Source organism: Symphalangus syndactylus, chromosome 9, assembly GCF_028878055.3.
Source record: "Symphalangus syndactylus isolate Jambi chromosome 9, NHGRI_mSymSyn1-v2.1_pri, whole genome shotgun sequence".
NCBI lineage: Eukaryota > Metazoa > Chordata > Mammalia > Primates > Hylobatidae > Symphalangus > Symphalangus syndactylus.
The window spans coordinates 108,409,854-108,430,217 of record NC_072431.2 but is presented as its reverse complement, the minus strand read 5'-3'; the positions used below and the strand labels follow the sequence as shown (position 1 = coordinate 108,430,217).

The 20,364-nt window shown below is 38.7% G+C and overlaps 1 protein-coding gene across 26 annotated transcripts in view; it reads right to left on the bottom strand.

The window, feature by feature from the left end:
- The window catches only part of RNF38 (ring finger protein 38), a 157,466-nt gene that overhangs the window by 44,466 nt on the left and 92,636 nt on the right, over nt 1-20,364 (bottom strand). For 9 of the 26 annotated variants that reach the window (XM_055293719.2, XM_055293721.2, XM_055293731.2 and 6 more), the window contains one exon: nt 12,185-12,334. The exons of 3 other annotated variants lie outside the window; for them this stretch is intronic. In XM_055293719.2, coding sequence (XP_055149694.2) covers nt 12,185-12,334 — 150 coding nt within the window. The remainder of the gene's footprint in view (nt 1-12,184; nt 12,335-20,364) is intronic. 14 more of the 26 variants (XM_055293723.2, XM_063609734.1, XM_063609741.1 and 11 more) reach the window with 2 other exon arrangements.

Below are 20,364 nucleotides of genomic sequence, written 5' to 3'. Positions count from 1 at the left end.
TTTGAATTCTAAAAATTCACTACCTAAAATGGAGGCGAATGCTACAGATACTCATGATAAAGGTCAGATGACCAGAGAAAGCCCTTAGGTTATAAACCTTTATATATTTTCAGTGATGTTCAAATTGTGGGCTAAAAATGTTCTTATTTTACAAGACATGCAAAGCTTTTAAAAGTAGAGGTAAGGAAAAGTGGCTGCGAAAAGTAAAGTTACCATCACTTCTCTTTGTGCTGTGATGGTGACAAAGAAGAGACGAAGAATGGGAACTGAAGGGAGCTATTCATTAGAGTACTACTTTTCTACTTTTCTTTTTCTTTTTCCTTTCTTTTTTTTTTTTTTTCAGATGGAGTTTCGCTCTTGTTGCCCAGGCTGGAGTGCAGTGGCCTCATCTCGGCTCACCGCAACCTCTGCCTCCCAGGTTCAAGTGATTCTTCTGCCTCAGTCTCCCGAGTAGCTGGGATTACAGGCATGCACCACCATGCCTGGCTAATTTCATATTTTTAGTAGAGACGGAGTTTCTCTGTGTTGGTCAGGATGGTCTCGAACTCTCGACCTCAGGTGATCCGACCGCCTTGGCCTCCCAAAGTGTTGGGATTACAGGCGTGAGCCACTGCGCCGGGCCAGTAAGTTTACTTTCTAACTCAAAGTCATAGGAAACCACAATGACTAAATACAAGAAAACATTAAAAAGTAGTTTGCTATATGCAATATGATTTCCATCACTTCCCTTATCAATTTTAGTACTCTAAGGAACTTCAAAGAAATTCTCACAGTTTCCAGAAAAGGCAAGGGGTAGTAACCTACAAAGAAATAAGAATTATATTAACAGCAGACTTCCTATAGCAGAAACAGATGCTAAAAGTTATCTGAGGGAAATGAATATTGAACCTAGAATTTTGTACTCCAATCACACTATTAATCTAGTGTGGAAGCATATAAAAAGACCTTTGTCAGATATATCAGGACCCAAAGGTGCTCCTTACATAGCAGAAAATCACTTGATGTGTGCTCACAACATTCCCTATCTCTCTTATTTGAAGCTATTACACAATATCCAATAAATGACAGAAGTAACCCAGAGAGTACAATGAAATGAAATTCCAGGAATGGTAGTACATCAAGTGTGGAAATTCATCATTCCACATTAGAACAAGAAGTCAGAGGGCTCTGAGAAAAATGCCCTAAATAGAATCAAAATATATGACTGAGAACTTGGAAGTTATTAATAAAATTTAAGCAGACGGCTCTTTGTCATAAAAAAATATATAAAAGACAATCAGTCCAGGAAAGTCAATGAGGAATGCAAATTCATCTGACCTTGTCATCTAAAGCATTCTTTGAGTGGAATGGGTAGTCAGAAGATTACCTTCACTTCTCCATGGGCCAAACATGCTCTTGGTTCTGCAATGAGTAAATACATGGATGTTCCTAACATGATGCAAAGTGTTTACTAGTTTCTGATAGTTAAAATCAACCTAGGACAAGGCATGAAAGATCACTACTGTAGTTACAGAATAGAATGTAAGTATAAACTTCGTTAACGTAAACTCTAAAAGTTTCTTTATGATAAAATCACGGACATTTAGTGAAAATCAAAATACAAAAATCTAAAAATAATGGCTTAAATATAACAAACATACTTTCTTGTTTTTTGAGATGGAGTTTTGCTTTTGTTGCCCAGGTGAAGTGCAATGGCAGGATCTCGGCTCACTGCAACCTCCGCCTCCCAGGTTCAAGCAATTCTCCTGCTTCAGGCTCCCGTGTAGCTGAGATACAGGCATGCGCCACCACACCCTGCTAATTTTGTATTTTTAGTAGAGATGGGGTTTCTCCACGTTGGTCAGGCTGGTCTCAAACTCCCGACCTCAGGTGATCCGCCCGCCTCGGCCTCCCAAAGTGCTGGGATTACAGGCGTGAGCCACTGCGCCAGGCCTGTTTTTTTTTTTTAAAGACAGTCTCACTCTCACTGAGGCTGGAGTGCAGTGGCACGATCTCAGCTCACTGCAACCTCCACATCCCGGGCTAAAGAGATCCTCTCACCTAAGTAAGTCTCCCAAGTAGCTGGGACTACAGGTGCACACCACCATGACCAGCTAATTAAAAAAAAATTTTGGAGATACAAGGTCTCACTATATTGCCCAGTTTGGTCTCAAACTCCTGGGCTCAAGCAATCCTTCCACCTCGGCCTCCCACGCTGCTGGGATTACAGGTGTGAGTCACTACGCCCGGCTAACAAACATGCTTTTAAAATGCAGTGCTAAATGCAGGGGAAAAAAGGGAAATCATCAAGGACTCAGAAACTGAGGAAAACTGAAAACCAAATTTGTATTTTTGATGCTCTCAGGAGGAATAGAAGATAAGGCCTTATGACTGAGACCCCTACATGAAGTAGTCAAAATTTCCAAAGCAGTACACTTAAAAAGGAAGACAAGAAAAAGTCATTCCAGTGGAAAAGAGAAGGAAACGTCAATAAGGAAATGTCTGCTCTGTGTTGACTTCGAGTGGAAGTGGGTTTCTCCCGTGAGAATTCAAACTTAGGTTCACTCCCCACACCATATTTGGGGTTCAGATTTTCACGATCCATGCTGTCTGTGAACCTCTAAACATAAAAACATAAAAACTCATCCAGAACTACGCTACTACAAGGACTCTTTACATGAGTAAATACAAAGCTGAATCTGGAAGGATATTTCCACTGCTTTTGTAAACTAAAAATAAAATCCCCCCCCCCCCCACAAGTGACTGAACTGACCCTCTCTTGACTAGAGAGACCCGAGAAACTAGAAAAATTGAGTTCTTGGCCTTGACAGGAAGGAAGACTAGATACACCTCATTCCATCTCTCTATTCCCTGCTTCTGGAGTTTAGGCAAAACTGACCAGCATTAATGTTAAAATAGAAATTACAGGACCTAACAGAATGGACTTTTTGTGACAATAAGATACCAAATTGTAAACAGGACCTAAGGCCAAGCCAGACAAGGGTTAACTCACACACCCCTACAGGTCACTCTAACCCAGTGTATTGGTTAACAGACTTTCTTATAAGATTCCCTTTTGCTGAATCCAACTTTTTAGACAATGCTTTACTCTTTCAACCAACTGCAAATTACAGAATCTCATCTCTGAATCCACCTAAAATCTTTAAGTCCTCACTTCAAGATATTCCGTGTCTTTTCAGTATGAAACAATGTATACCTTCCATGTATTGATTTATGACTTTGTAACTCCTGCCTCCCTAAAACTGTAATTCAACTGTAGTGGGTACATTTCCTTGGGACCTCTTGAGACTGTTTTCCAGGCCATGGTCACTCATATTGTCTCAGAATAAACCTCTTTAAAATATTTTTACAGAGTTGGGTTTTTCCACTGATACCTATGCCAGTAGTTCTCAAACCTTTACATGCTTCAGAAACACCAGATTGCTGGCCCCACTCCCCAGTCTCTAATTCAGAAAGTCTGGACCAGAGGTCCATGAACTGTCATTTCTACTATTATCCCAGGTGATGATGCTTGGATAATTTAGATTTTGAATTATCAGGCAGAGAAGTTCTTTCCCTCCTCTCCTTGTTGATTATAGGCCAGTGGACCAACTTTTCAAAGTACCAAGTGTTGACAACTTAAAATTCATAAGATGTTGATTCAAATCTGGTACAAGTACTGTCTCTATTATTTAATAATATAGAACGTTGTACAGATATTACAGTATAAAACACTGCTACAGATTTAGGGATCATGGGAGGTAAAAGAGGTCATAATGGGAGGAAGGAAGGAAAGGCACGTTTTATGCTTAGCATTAAATCTGATAAAAATGAGTCTAGGAGTACATCTCTATTAACACCAAACCATTTTTATTACCAAAACATCAACAGAAGTGAAATGAACCTGAGGCAGGCATAAGAATGCATTCCATAATTCCAGATGAACAAGTCAGAAGTCATTAAAGGCTAAAGAAAAACAATTTTATATGTAATATATATCTTAGGTTTATATATATCAGCAAGTCTTAGAGATAATAGGAGATGCTGAGCCAGACAAACTTTTCCCAAAACAGAAACAGGTTCCAAGTTCTACTCAGTGACTACAACATGCCTCTAATGGCAACCACTAGCGAGCCCTAAGGACTTCCTTCCCAAAGCAGCAAAGAGGCAACTTGTGTGGGGAAATGGAATTTCTCAAGAACCTGGTCCTCTTTCTCATCAGTCAGGACTACTCTTCACCTTAGATTTACAAATAAGCACAGCATGAGTTAAGAACCTTCAATTCTCCTTTAAACTCCCAGACTTTCTCTACTTGCCTTAATTATCTTTAACAAAAATGAAGTTTCTTATTCCACAACTAAGGAAAAACAGTTGAATGCAAAGGGCCCAGGAAGAGCAAACTCTCACTAAATTTTATTCATTTTAAATAAATGTGAAAACTTAGAAATCAACACTGTGTATAAGCAACTTGTTACTAAAAAATAAGACAAGATCCTTTTTTTGTTTTGCAGAAGATGGATATAAGCTGGGGAAAGCAGAAAATTAATAATTTTATATTTGGATCACACAATAGTTTACAAAATGACTTCTAACATTACCTCATTTTATTCTCTACAAGCTGAGGTTTTTATTTTTAAACTATGTCCAGATAATACGTAAAATGTGGTGTTTTTTTTGTTGATGAGACAGTCTCACTCTGTTGCCAGGCTGGAGTGCAGTGGCGCGATCTCAGCTCACTGCAACCTCCGCCTCCTGGGTTTAGGTGATTCTCCTGCCTCAGCCTACCGAGTAGCTGGGACTACATGCGCGCGCCAGCCAATTTTTGTATTTTTAGTAGAGACAGGGTTTCACCATGTTGGCCACGACAGTCTTTATTTCTTGACCTCATGATCCGCCCACCTCAGCCTCCCAAAGTGCTGGGATTATAAGCATGAGCCACCACGGCCCGCCTAAAATGTGTTTCTATTAGTGAAACTGAAACTTTAAGGCAGTTCAGTGAACATGCTGCCCTTGAACCACATAATGTACAGTCTCATTTCACATAGGACTTTCATTTGATGCATAACTCTTATATTCCTCAGATCACAATTTTGCAATGAAATTCAGTCTCTCAACCAGACAACTAATATATTCTCCTGAAATGTTATTTTACTTGCAGATATAGAAGAAAAAGGAGGCTTTGAATGTTCTGTTTTCAAGTTACCATAAACATGCAGAAACAAAAAAATTTTGCTCTTTGATATGAGCCAAGTTTTTTTTTTTTAACGGAAGCCCAAAGAAAGTAACAGTTTGATATGCAGTGGCTGCTCAGAAAGGCACTCTAGTAGTATAACATATTGCAATCATACCATAATGAATAGTAAAATACGGTATTTTCCTATCATTGGCTATAACTGCTAGTCCACCAAAACACAGGAACTATAAATAAAGTGGCTTCCTAAGTCTAAGGAGGCCTGCATGGCTAGTATTTGAGTAACAGACTAGTGATGTTATATACTATATTTTTCACAGTTCCTAATTACACAAAACATCATTGGTCCACAAAAACTAATTTAGCTTGATGCTACAATTGTAGTTATCACTATATTTCTACCAGAGTACTAGATTCTACTCATGTATCTGTAATAATTTTAAGCTATAATTATAGATAAGAGACTAAAATAAAAAATAAAGTATAAACATGAAACCAGTGAAAATAGGAAAGATACTAAAACAACCTGAAATCAAGAGATCCTTTGAGAGATAACCTGCCTGGAGGTGTTCTGTAAACAGCTGAAGCTCAGAGGGTTGGAATATAAATTTAGGAGTGTTGATATATAGATAGATCATAGTTCATGAAGCTGCAGACATAGACAAAATTGCCCCTCAAAAGTTTATGTAATGAAAACAAGGCCCAATACTGAAACCTAAGAAACACCAACATTTAATGCTGGGTACTTGATTAGCAGGAGGGTGGAGTGTGATGGAAGCCAGTGGAAGGAGGTTTCAAGGATGCAGGATGAGTGGCTGAAAAATATCCACCAGATGTATTAGGTGAGTGCAAAAATAACTGCAGTTTATGCAGTGTTGGAATTTGCCGTTTGGTATTGGAGTACATTCTTAAATAAATGTGGTTATGTTATATATCATTTTAATGGGAATTTCTCACTTTATATTCTTTGTTAATGACTTATTACTTGCTATTTATGTTTATTTTAGACTAAGGAAATGATGTTAGACAAAAAGCAAATTCAAGCAATTTTCTTATTTTAGTTCAAGGTGAGTCGTAAAGCAGCAGAGACAACTCGCAACATCAACAACGCATTTGGCCCAGGAACTGCTAACGAATATACAGTGCAGTGGTGGTTCAAGAAGTTTTGCAAAGGAGGCGAAAGCCTTGAAGATGAGGAGCGTGGCCGATCATCAGAAGTTGACAATGACCAATTGAGAGCAATCATCGAGCTGATCCTCTTACAACTGCATGCGAAGTTGCAAGCTGCCAAAGAACTCAACATGAATTATTCTATGCTGTGGTCGGTTGGCATTTGAAGCAAATTGGAAAAGTGAAAAAGCTTGGTAAGTGGGTGCCTCATGAGCTAACCGAAAATTAAAAAAAAAAAAACAAAAAACATCGTTTAAGTGTCATCTTCTCTTATTCTACAGAAGAACATGGAACCATTTCTTGATCAGATTTTTATATGAGACGAAAAGTGGATTTTATATGACAACCGACAACCAGCTCAGTGGGTGGACCAAGAAGCAGCTCCAAAGCACTTCCCAAAGCCAAACTTGCACCAAGAAGAGGTCACGGTCACTGTTTGGTGGTCTGCTGCTGGTCTGATCCACTACAGCTTTTTTTTTTTTTTTTTTGGAGACACAGTTTCGTTCTTGTCATCCAGGCTGGAGTGCAATGGCGTGATCTCAGCTCACAGTAACCTCCACCTCCCAGGTTCAAGTGATTCTCCTGCCTCAGCCTCCCGAGTAGCAGGGATTACAGGCATGCACCACCACGCCCGGATAATTTTTGTATTTTTAGTAGAGATGGGGTTTCACCATGTTGGCCGGGATAGTCTTAAACTCCTGACCTCAGGTGATCCACCCACCTTGGCCTCCCAAAGTGCTGGGATTACAGGCATGAGCCACCGTGCCCAGCCACTATAGCTTTCTGAATCCCTGCAAAACCATTACATCTGAGAAGTATGCTCAGCAAATTGATGAGGTGCACCGAAAACTACAACGCCTGCAGCCAGCACTGGTCAACAGAAAGGGCCCAATTCTTCTCGTCGAATTCTTGGCACGTCACACAACCAACGCTTCAAAAATTGAACAAATTGGGTTACAAAGTTTTGCCTCATCTGCCATATTTACCTGAACTCTCGCTGACTGACTACCACTTCTTCAAGCGTCTCAACAACCAACTTTTTGCTGGGAAAAGCCTTCTACAACCAGCAGGATGCAGAAAATACTTTCCAAGAATACGTCCAATCCCGAAGCAGTGATTTTTATGCTACCAGAACAAACAAACTTATTTATGGTTGGTAAAAATGTGTTGATTGTAATGGTTCCCATTTTGATTAATAAAGATGTGTCTGGGCCTAACTATGATGATTTAAAATTCATGGTCTGAAACCAGAATTACTTTTGCACCAATCTAATACCAACAGAGGTCTCTGACAGAGCTATTTCTAATAGGATTTGCTATCTCTTATGGCATATTTCTCCCCTTATGACAATTTTTGGAAAAGTTTTTCCCCCTTTTCTTCAATAATCTTCCATATGAATTTAAAAATAATTCTGAAAGCTCTAAAAACAAAATTCTGCTGATATTTTGGCTGGAAATTTCATTAAGTCTACAAATTTGCTAGAATATAGATATTTTCACAATAATTTGTTTTCTCTTTCAGAAACCTGGCGTATTTCTCTATGTGTATAGCTTTTCAAATTTTCATTCACCTAAGTTAACTTCAGTAAATTTGTTAGAGGTGTTTGAACCACAGTACCTCCATACTAAACAGTGGCTTGGTAAAATAAGACTGAGACCTGCTGGGTGCATTCCCAGCAAGTTAGGCATTCCGAGTCACAGGATGAAATAGGTGGTCAGCACAAGATACAAGACCTTCCTGATATAACAGGTTGCAGTAAAGAAGCCAGCTAAAACCCACCAAAACCAAGATGGCGATGAGAGTGACCTCTGGTCATCCTCACTACTACACTCCCACCAGCACCATGACAGTTTACAAATGTCATGGCAATGTCAGGAAGCTACCCAATATGGTCTATTTTTATTTTTTGAGAGGTAGTCTTGCTCTGTTGCCCAGGCTGGAGTGCAGTGGCACAATCTCAGCTCACTGCAACCTCTGCCTCCCGGATTCAAGCGATTCTTGTGTCTCAGCCTCTTGAGTAGCTGGGACCACAGGTGTGCACCACCACGCCTGGTTAATTTTTGTATTTTTAGTAGAGACAGGGTTTCACCATGTTGGCCAGGCTGGTCTCGAACTCCCGACCTCAAGTGATCCGCCCGCCTCGGCCTCCCAAATAGCTGGGATCACAGGTGTGAGCCACGGCGTGGGAGCCCCTATCTTGTCTAAAAATGAGGCATGAATAATCCACCCCATGTTTAACACATAATCAAGAAATAACCACAAAAATGGGCAACCAGCAGGCCTTAGGGCTGCTCTCCTTTAATAAACTTGCTTTCACTTTATGGATTCACCTCAAATTCTTTCTAGCATGAGATCTAAGAACCCTCTCCTGGGGTCTGGATCAGGACCCCTCTCTGTTAACAAATTTACAAAATAAAAGCTATAACATAGCAGTCATTAAGATATCACAAACACCCCTGAAATTAATGGTTGTGCCAGATATAAAATTATCTCACCATGTACTTAATTACCTTTTGAAAACTTACTATCTTCAATCACAACCATTGAATCCACTGATAGTAAAGACATGGCTAATTTTAAAACTTTAAGACAGGGGTTGACAGCAAAGAGACATGAGGGAATTTTGGGGGGTGATGAAACTGTTTTATTATTCAATGTGGTGGTGACTCCACATCTGTATGCATTTGTCAAACTCACAAACCTATATGCTAAAAAAGTAAATTTTATGTTAAGTATACCTTAATTTAAAAATGTTTAAAATATTGTATGAAGCACTTTTAAGATTCTAATTTTAATGGGCTGGGCGCGGTGGCTCACGCTTGTAATCCCAGCACTTTGGGAGGCCGAGGCGGGCGGATCACGAGGTCAGGAGATCGAGACCACGGTGAAACCCCGTCTCTACCAAAAATACAAAAAATTAGCCTGGCGTGGTGGCGGGCGCCTGTAGTCCCAGCTACTCGGAGAGGCTGAGGCAGGAGAATGGCGTGAACCTGGGAGGCAGAGATTGCAGTGAGCCGAGATCGCGCCACTGCACTCCAGCCTGGGTGACAGAGCAAGACTCCGTCTCGAAAAAAAAAAAAAAAAAAAAAAGATTCTAATTTTAAATATGAGTTTTTATAGAGATGCAAATGAGCCTACACTTATACCTCTTCTGTGGGCAATGAGTACACAAAGCCATCATTTTCACAGAAACATTAAAATACCAACCAAATGTGCACTGGGAAGCACATACAAAATATTCCTGGAAGCACTGCTTGTAATAACATTAAAAAACAAAAAAAAATACAGGAAACTACCCAAATGTCAAGCAAAAAGAAAGGAGACAAGCTGCAGTATATTCATATAATAGAAAACTAAAAACAATAAAATAAATCAAGTATACAGGCAGATGCACTAGTAGGGATGAATTTTTTAACAAGTATACAAAGTGTGACATCATTTATACTAACTTCAGAAACAAGCAAAATTAAACAGTATAATATCAAGGGATATTTTATATGGTAAAACCATATAGAAAAACAAAAAGGATACTGAAGAGAGATGTACGTGAGGCACAAGTATGGGATATAACATGGAGGGTCATATGGGGGCTTCAAAAGTGTTGGTAATGGCTGGTTTCTTACACTAGATGGTCTTATTATTATATAGGTGTCTGCTTTACATTTTCTAAATCGCATATATGAAATATTTACAAATATTATTTCACAAAGCATGTAAAATTTAAAAGAAAACCCAGAATTTTGGGCAATTAAAAAGAAGTCTTGACTAGGAGCAATACAAAACAAGCAAATATGAGAAGCAAAATGTAAGTCTGTAATAAACAAGGACAATGACAGAACCGATAAATAATAGATATGACTGACAAAAGCTCAAAAACAGGATAACTTTTTTTGTTCAAAAAGACTGGTAGTAGAAACAACAGTAAGAATCCAGGAAGTGTAGCAACACATTTTTTCTCCCATATGGCCACTTGACTGCCACACACCCAATTCCTCATGCTTGGTGTGGGGGGTGGTGGAAATCAATTAACTTCTTTACTCCTAGAGAAGGCTGATGTCCTCAGAAAAGACAGGAGTTTAAAGGAAGCAGAGAGGGGGTGCCTTAAGAAAAAAATGAAAACACAGGTAAATCTGTTTAAAACAGATTATTCTAAAAAGAAGGAAAAGTAGAAAGAATTGGGAGAGAAGGTACTTGAGGAGAAAGCCAAGAAGAAAGCATTAAGGGAACACATTAAGGGAATAATTTTGACACTAGATGGCTGGGTAGGTTTTCCTTTGCATGTGGTAACTAAGTTTTTAAGGATAAGAAGCATAACTGGAACTAACAAATTACACCCTTTTTAAAAAGATATCAACTAGCTGAAGGTATCAGTATCTCAAAGGAGTTGTGAGAAAGATCTACTTTGCTTCATGTCGAACAGTGGTAGGGCAGTTTCTGGGCAAAAAAAAACTTCCAGATCCCCCTGCACCCCCGCCCCAAAGTTCACTGAGGGCTTTGTTCTAAGGTTCAAGGAAAATAAGGCTTAAGTTAAATTAAGACTATTTAAATAAAAATTTAACAACAATATATTTCATCTTTCTGCAACACTCAAATTCAATTGGCTCTAACTGTTTCGTTTTCACAACATGAGTTTAAATCTATTGCATGCGGCAGCTACTCTCTGAAATTAAAGTTTATATTGAGTTATTGTTTGAAAACACAAAGGGAATATGGAGAAAAGTATCCCAAAAAAAAAAAAAACCCTTTTTATTGGTGGCAGTAGTAAGGGTATTAAGTCCATTTCTTCCACAAATACATAGTAGACAAGATACAGCTAAAGTTAGATTTGAGGCCCTTCTCTGCCAAATAACTACATATGTGATTAGGCACCTCACTGAGCTTTTCTTAGCCTGTTTCCACATCTTAAAAACCATCAATGACTAGTTTACTGTGAGGGCTAAAAACAAAGAGTTAATACATGCAAAGCAGAGAACCTGGCACAAATTCCAAGAAGGAATACCAGACTGAAGAGCCCTAGATCACCTATCCCTCCAAATTTTGTCTCTCCAACTTTATGTGTCACAAGGATTTCACTTTCATACAAACAGAAAATGAGCTGGCTCTTATTCAAAAGTCCCAGCCTTGATGATCAATTAGTTCACTACCTCAGGTTTATACACATTGGCCTGCAATCCTACCACTCAGAGGCAATTGTGTAACCTAACTTTTGTGGTAACAGCGATACTGACTTCCATTACTAAAACATGCTTCTCTAGGAATATGGATTGAAAGTTTGGTAGCCAATGATTTCTATGAGCAGATCCCAGTAATCCTGTTAATAACCTAATGAGTTTCAATCCATTTACACACCTTACTTTCAAGTTTTCATTTTATATTTAAAAAAAATTTTTTAACTCACATGTTTACCCACAGATAAAAGAAGACAAGTAACCATGTTTTCTCTCAGAAATATATATTACTATCGAACTCTGGGTGCCAAGCAAGTAACTAGTGAACATCTTACATGCTTTCATTTTTCCTTTCCTACACAACTTCATATATTCTACACTATCTTCTACTTTCCTACAGAACTTGACCTATTAGGACAAGTGATTTAAGACCAAAAGATCAAAACACAAGAATATTTAGTCAAATAATTAACAGTAGCTGAGTAGCTCAAGAAGACAAACATTCGTCAGAAAAGCTGGCTGAAAAAATATTAAAGTCCTCTAAGAAGAATACTTATTTCCACATACAACAGAAAACAAGGAGACGGTATTGGGCATTTTGTTTCAAGCCTTCCTAGAAACACCGCAGAATGTGACTTTCAGCCCTATGTAGGGAAAGGGTAAATATATAAGAACCTGGAAGAAAGCTTTGAAGTGAGCATCCTCTTGAACGGTAGTGTTCTGATCACTTGGGAGGAGAGGGAACAGGCTCTGAAGTCTCACCCTTTCACAAATCACCTTGTTAGGATGGCCAGGTAGAGATGCTGAATTGGCCCCGGAAGACATCTGGGAAAAAGAGGAAGAAAAGGATAGTTCATGGCTAGCTGCACCAATGTGGAGAAACATGCCTATGAAGGATAGTCTGGATTTTCTAGGTATTTGATGATTCTGCTAGCGAAGACAGGAAAGAAATTAAAAATTAATGTTAAACATCAAAACATATAGAGGGCAAAGGTTGCCTCTGGCAATGGATCTCTCTTACAAAAACTGTTGGAGGCAAAACAGCACAGCCCAAGAACACCACGTCCTTCCTGTTTCCCAAATACCTATTGGTAAGTTTCTCTGTTGGTGTTAATTCTGAAATCCTAAAGGACAGACACTTCATGCTAAGAAAATCCAAGGTAAAATTACATAACTTAAGTACAGAAAGGTTAAGTGTTTGCCTGGACCAAGATTAATACTTTTTCTCATTCTGTTTTTTAGTTAAGCTTCCAAATAATCATGCAAAGGAAGATGACAGATTTAACAATAGTTGTGGCAAATTTTCTATAGCAATCATACATCTGACTGCAGAAATCTCAGCTCTATTCAACACAAACCTAATGACCTTCCTAAGGAATAAAGGACACAATCATAAGCACAAAAGTAAATGACTGCCACGTTTCAAATGCTTGATTTGGCCAATGCAGTGGTCACACCTGTAATCCCAGCACTTTGGTATGCCAAGGTGGGAGGATCGCCCCAGTCTCTACAAAAACTAAAAAACAAAAATAAATGTTTGACTTGATTATGGGTTAATCCCCTTAAATTCATATGTAAATATACTTACTCTGTAACATTAAAAAAAAATCATGAACATAATGTGTTCCACTGTGCTGTGACAGTGAATTCTTCTTGGGGGGTTAAGGCTCGTGGTCCCTTCTTGTCCCTACACTAAAAGTTATATACTTTAACATGGTCTTCTTTTTAGAGTTTCATTGCCTCATTCATTCACTCAATGCTACCTTTAAGCATCTATTTGGTGACAGGCATTAAACCAAAAACAAAGGCATCGTTTCCTACTTTCAAAAAGTATATGCTATAAGAAAGAAACAAAAGTAAATCACTGCATGATGTAAGTATTATGGTAACGCTAGGCACTAGGTGCTATGGAGAAGTAGCTGCCAAGAGACAGCAATGTAGCCAGGAAACTGCAAAACATTTAGTATGGCTAGATAGTAAGGAAGCAGCCAGAAACCGATCATAAAATGAAATGCTATTAATATCCCTGCTGTTAGTATATTAATACCCCCTACCTTCCTTAGCCTTTTTATAGTATTTTGTTTCTGGTTTGCTATGGACCTGGTAAACAGATAACTGTGCCCACTGGTAAGAGTAAAAATACTTCCAAAGACTCACCTAGAAGTAAAAAACAAAGCACTTGAAAACAGGAACTTTAGAATTCATTAGTTTTCTGTACAGAATGTTCTGATCCCTATACTACAAACATGAATGTACTATCCTTTACCATTACGCAGAAGTATGCATTGCTGAATCAAGGCGTATTTACTGACTGACTCCTACAAGCCAAAAATTACATTAGGAAGAATACAGACAGGCCAAATGCAGCGGCTCACACTTGTAATCTCAACCCTTTGGGAGGCCCTGGTGGGAGAAGAGCTTGAGCATAGGAGCTCAAGAATAGCCTGGACAACATAGAGAGAACCCCATTTCTACCCCAATAAATAAATAAATAAAAATTTAAAAAATTAAATTAGTGTGGCATGCTGGCACACTCCTGTAGTCTTAGCTACTCAGGAGGCTAAGGCAGGAGTTTCACCTGAGCCCAGTAGTTTGAGGTTACAGTGAGCTATGACTGCAATACTATACTCCAGCCTGGTCAACATGGTGAGACAATTTCTAAAAATAAGTATTTGTTAATCTAATAAGATATAAAAACATGGGCCCTACCCTCAAGAAGCTTATTCTAACAATTTTTGAAACCCAGATGCAAGCAGCCAACTGTAACACAATGTTTAAAGGCCATAAAACAGGGAAAAATTAGGAGTAAGAGTTCTGAATTAATGTGAAGAGTTAAGATTTCATAGAAAAAGGAGTATTTCACATTCCTGACTCAATCTAAGGAAGGCTTTTGCCACTCTCTCAAAATGGTTTGTTTCTTTATGTAGAAATCTTTTTGCATCCTCTTAAGCTTCTCATTTGCTCATTATGTATCCTTTGTAGTGTGTTATCCTAAGGCCATCCTGCCTTCAACTATCATGCCCAAAGCAGTCTTACAAAATTGCTAGTACAAGTAGCTGGCTGGGAAAAGACAAATCAAGGTTATGTTTCTTCTCCTTCATTTCTTGTTCCTTTGAAATGTTAAGATCTTGGTCACAGACAAATGAAAAACTGGCCAACCTGGTCCCTGTGGCCATAATTTTCACGCATATCCTCTCCTACTCACAATAGTTTCCTTTGATCAGAGGCTCCATTTGTCTTAAAAAGGATGGACCAATATAATGGAGAAAAGCTATATTCGCTATATTCAAATATAATGGAGAAAAGCTATATTCAGAATAAGTCTGGGACAAAACCATAGATGGGCTTGATTAAAACGAGGTACAATTTCATTTTACTACTAGGTAAAATAAAATCACGCGTGTGTGTGTGTGTGTGTGTGTGTGTGTGTGTATGGGGCAGGCAGTGCCATACATAGGTTGCCCAAGATTACCTCTGGTGTCCATCTCCTGTACAACCCCCTTCCCCATGTGCGCAGGCTGGGCTGTGAATGTGATGTATTTCATTCCCATGATTAGGTAAAATCATATGACGAAAGAGGAAAGACGTTCAGATGTAACGAAGATTCCAAGTAAGGTGAATTCAAGTTAAAGAGAGAGATTATCCTGGGTGAGCCTGGGCCTGACTTAATCAGAGAAAGCAGAACTGAGTCCTTCCCAAGAGATTCTCTTGCCAATTCTTCAGACTAAGATGTGAGAAGGCAGGCGAAAGGTACCATGTGGCAGGAGCTTGAGGGCAGCTTCTAGGAGCTGAAAGCAGTCACCAGTTGACGGCCAGCAAGAAAATGGAGGACCTCAGTCCTATAATCACAAGAACCACATTCTACCAGTGAACTTGGAAGGAGACATGGATGAAACCACAGCTCTGGGCTGGGTACGGTGGCTCACGCCTGTAATCCCAGCACTTTGGGAGGCAGAGGTGGGCAGATCATGAAGTCAAGAGATAGAGACCATCCTGGCCAAAATGATGAAACCCCATCTCTACTAAAAATACAAAAATTAGCTGGGTGTGGTGGCGCACACCTGTAGTCCCAGCCACTTGGGAAGCTGAGGCAGGAGAATCACTTGAATCCAGGAGGTGGAGGTTGCAATGAGCCGAGATAGCGCCACTGCACTCCAGCCTGGCGACAGAGCAAGACTGTCACAAAAAAAAAAAAAAAAAAAAAAAAGAAAGAAAAGAAAGAAATCACAGCTCCTGCAAGGTAAGACCCGGGACAGGGGGCCCAGCAGCTAACCCATACCAGGACTCCTGATTCGTGGAAATTGTGAGGAAATATTTGTGTTTTAAAGAAATAAATTTGTAGTAATTTGTTACAGAATACACAATGTGTATGTATATAACTTGAATAAAAATTATTGTACCACAGTGAAAAAAAGTTTCTTCTCCAGAATTCTGGCTACACTGATTTGATTACAAAAGACATAAAAATTAACACATTTTTATTTAAGCAGTATAGCAGGTTTTAGAGCCTCAATCTGGTAACAGCTAGCTTCATGCCAGAAACTGAACTGGGCTCTCCCATCTTTATACACTGAACACCAAGTTTAACAGACTTGCTTAAAGTCACACACCTCAGAAATATCAAAACCATAATCTGAACTCAAGTCTATCAAATTCTAAGGTTCATACTCAACCCACAAAACCACCTTCTACTTTAAAGTAACATTCTTTTTTATAATTTAGTTTGATTAGTATGTATCAACTATTCCACCAGGCCTATTTAAAACCATTTTTAGTACTTAAAAATAAACTTGTTTCCTGAAAACTGATATAATTTTTATCTAGGCTGGCAACTGTTCAGCATTACAGATTTGGTAACTCTGGCTTTCTCTCAGAATGCAACCTGTATTTAAAAAGTCCTGCCAAGGAAACATCCTGAGACCAGATTAAGTCTGCAACTCCCAAAACTTACCATGTTTAATGTCTACTTCCATAAATATCGACTAATTCATTAAGCATAACTAAGAAAACCCTATTTCACAAAACTAAAGTTTACAGAAAACAGTTTAACCTTTTAAGCATCAACACTACTATTTTAGGACATCCTTTGTTTAATCTGGCCATTCTGTGTTTTGGTAACATAACCAACAATTTAACTTTTCTTGGAGACTGCAGGCATTATTAGTAATTATCGCACTAAAATTAGCACTTAGGACAAGACACTGTCCCAAAACATTTAAAATTGCTTCTGACAACAGCATCCTTCTTCGTTCGTTTCTTTTTTTTTTTTCTTCAGTAAAAGTGAGAGAGAGGATACAGTTACATGACTTCTAAGCCAGTATGACATAATGTACTTCTACAAAATAAGGTGTTCACAAAGGCCCACAGAGCATTCTTCAGCATACCAACTGGTCGGTCAAAAGCACTAAAATCACAGCCTAATATAAAAGACGAAAACAAAACATTAGATGAGGAGTCAGGTGCTTAGTGTCACCTCTAGCTACAAGTCTGGGTATCTGTAAAATAAAGTCAAATCCAAAACTCCAAATATTCTCACCACTTCCATGATGGCAACTGTTAATCTCCTGGAAGTAATTAGGTAGATTTTATTAATAGTTTAAAAAACATGTTTGAATCTCTAATATTTAAACTGACAAATTATCAGGTTATATACCAAAATATGAGAAAAGCCATATGCATGAATATGGTCACCACAGCACGATAATAGTGACAATTTAAAAGGTAACTAGAAGCAACCTAAATGTTTAACAAATATTTGCTAAGTAAAATTAGGGTACACTTGCTTCAACTATGCAGCCATTAAAAAGTAGCAACCAGAAACACTACTACTTGGGGGAGGGAAAAATTATTTAAATGCTATGATCATAAGGTAGGGTTAAATATAAACAGGACTTCATAAATTCAAGAAAAAAGTTATCTTGGAATATTAGGAAGAAAAACAGAGAACTCCCTAAAAAGATTAAAGAGCAGCCAAATCAATGAGGTGACTTGAGCATAATACCCTCAGGAGAACATGTGTAAGCTCCATGTCTTGTTCAGCACAATGTCACTAACACCTAGAAGAGTACATGGCACATGGCAGGCATTCAACTATTTATTAAAAGAATAATCTTCCACACTGTAAGCAAATGATGTAACAGCCTGCCTTTCTGATTTGTGTAACAAGTTTCTTAGAAATCTGGTTGGCAATGAGACAAGCTAAAAGCTTTGATCAAGGAAGAGATCTGATGCACTCACCTGCAGGTTACCATTAAATGAAGTCAGTGGTTGCCCAATAAGTCCACCCCATCCTACTGAGGCAGAATAAATCATTGAGCTACTACTGATGCATGCTGTGCTCCTTCTAGGATTTTTTTTCCCTGTTCTGAGAATAAACTAGACCTAAATGTCACCTTTCCTTTGAGAAGAGTTCTATCACTGGGCCTAAAACAAATCTGTTTCCTTGGCTTTTGTTTTCTGGAAGCAAAGTTCTCTTAAAGGATTTTGACAGTGTGGAGCAGGGGTACTCAAAGTCCCGGATCGCATTCTTCAAAGCTGGTCCAGGAGAGAACACTGCAAGCAGGAATGGGACTGTGCACGCTTGGAGTTATGCAAAAGGCAGGCCTGGATGGGCACAGGGATCTTTGGGGGACGACAGAAATGTTCAAAATGTAACAAAAAAAATCTAATTGAATGGAGTGAATTTTATGGTATATAAAACGTAACTCAACAAAGCTCCTTTAAAAAAAAAAAAATCGAGAGCCTGGTTCTGGAAAACTGAGGTCCAAACACTGGATAGAACTGACCCTCTGAGGTGTTATTACCCTCAGAGATCCAAGACAAAATTTCTAAGTCATTCATCTCTAAGCTTCAACAATTCTCATACACAAATGACACATGAAAAAGACTGAAAGGAATAAAAAATAAAATTCTATCACTACCCAATGGTCACCATTTGCTTTTCATATATATGTGTGTGCATAGGTGTGTGTGTGTGTGTGTGTGTGTGTATATATTTTATATATATATATATTTTTTGAGACGGAGGTTCGCTCTTGTTGCCCAAGGTGGAGTGCAGTGGCGCAATCCTGACTCGCACGATCCTGACTCACTGCAACCTTCACCTCCCGGGTTCAAGCAATTCTCCTGCTTCAGCCTCCAGAGTAGCGGATTACAGGTGCTGGCCACCACACCCGACTAATTTTTTTGTATCTTTAGTAGAGACAGGATTTTATCATATTATTCAGGCTGGTTTCAAACTCCTGACCTCAGGTGATCCACCAACCTCGGCCTCCCAAAGTGCTGGGATTACAGGCGTGAGCCACCATGCCTGACCTAAAAAATAATTTTGAAAAGCTAATAGGCAGTATTAGGAAAAAACATTCAAGGACTGGTACTATGTGGGTGAGGATGTTCATTACTGCCCAGCACCGGGACAATCATTTCTAAAAAGAAATTATTGTTCCCACTCTTGAGTTTAGGCAAACAAACTGGACCCATCTCTTTCTGAGAGCATAGCAGAAAAAGGGTCTGTGAAAATAGCCTAAGGCTCCCCTACTTCCTTTCCGCAGTCCACAATCCCATAAGGTGATGAAAAAGAAGGAAAAGGGAAAAGAAAACAGATGCAACTAAAGAAATCCTCTATCCATTACACAGAGAATGCAGAAATAAAGGGTAAGAAAGATAAGAGTTATATATTTTAAATAAACTTTTCTTTCCTTCCCTTCCAAAATCTAGATTTGCCTACACAAAGATTTTTCTCCCCTCAAAGAAGTATGTCTAAAATCGTTTTACTTAGGTTGGTTACCAACAAGAATTACACAGATGTGAAAAATATCTAGACCACAAAAGTCCAAACCAATAAAAAATTTTATACGCTCTCTCCCCCTCCCTCTCTCCAAACACATACGGCGCACACACATATAATTACTTACACAATAATTGTGGGTTTTACGATAGTGGGAAAAAAAGAGGTATGACTGAGTTATGATTGTACTAAATAACAATCATAATTCAAATATTTATTGCTTGCCTGCCATATGCTGGATGCTGCGACTACAAAATGGGAAAAAGAAACAGTCCTTACCCTTAAAGCGACTCAGTCCAGTGAGGGACAATTAATAACAGGAACTACAAGAGGATAATAGGGCTCCATAACCTAGACAGAAGTAAGAGGTAAAAAGTTCAGATCCTTAAATAAGGGAAAGATCTAAGGCAGGCAGGCTCCATAGCAAACACCTGTAGTCCTAGTTACTCAGGAGGCCAAGAAAGGAGGATCACCTGGGCCCAGAAGTTCGAGTCCAGAATGGACAACATAGCAAAACCCCTGTTTCTGGAAAAACTAAAATTAAAAAAAAATTTTTTTAAATGAAAGATGTAAGATTTGGGAAAAGAGACTGTGTGTACATGACCCCTCTTCTTCATCTGTTTATTCTAAATTTCTCTCATTAATTTACTATATAGAGTTCAAGTATTAATGCTTTATCTCCTCTAGATAACGTCGTATTAACGTTTGCTGATGAAGGAACTAGACAAGAACTATACTGTTCAAATCCATGTTTACAATCTGTTCGCTCTTTCCAGAGAAAAGGCTATGAGTTAAGCAGAGTAAAATGGAAGTGAAAACTGTCTGACATGTTTTCTTAGCAGGAAAACCAAAACAAACACAATGCAACAATCAAGACTAATTAAGAACTACCTTTCCAGCAAGATGAATTACAAAATGGTGGTGGCCTAAACCAAACTAGAGGTAGTACAGAGAAATAGGTGGAATAAACTAGAAGACATAATCTTGACCAATAATCTTTCCATATTCATCAAATACCTAATCATTTCAGAAACTTTTATCATAAGAATTTCTCACCCACAATTTCCAC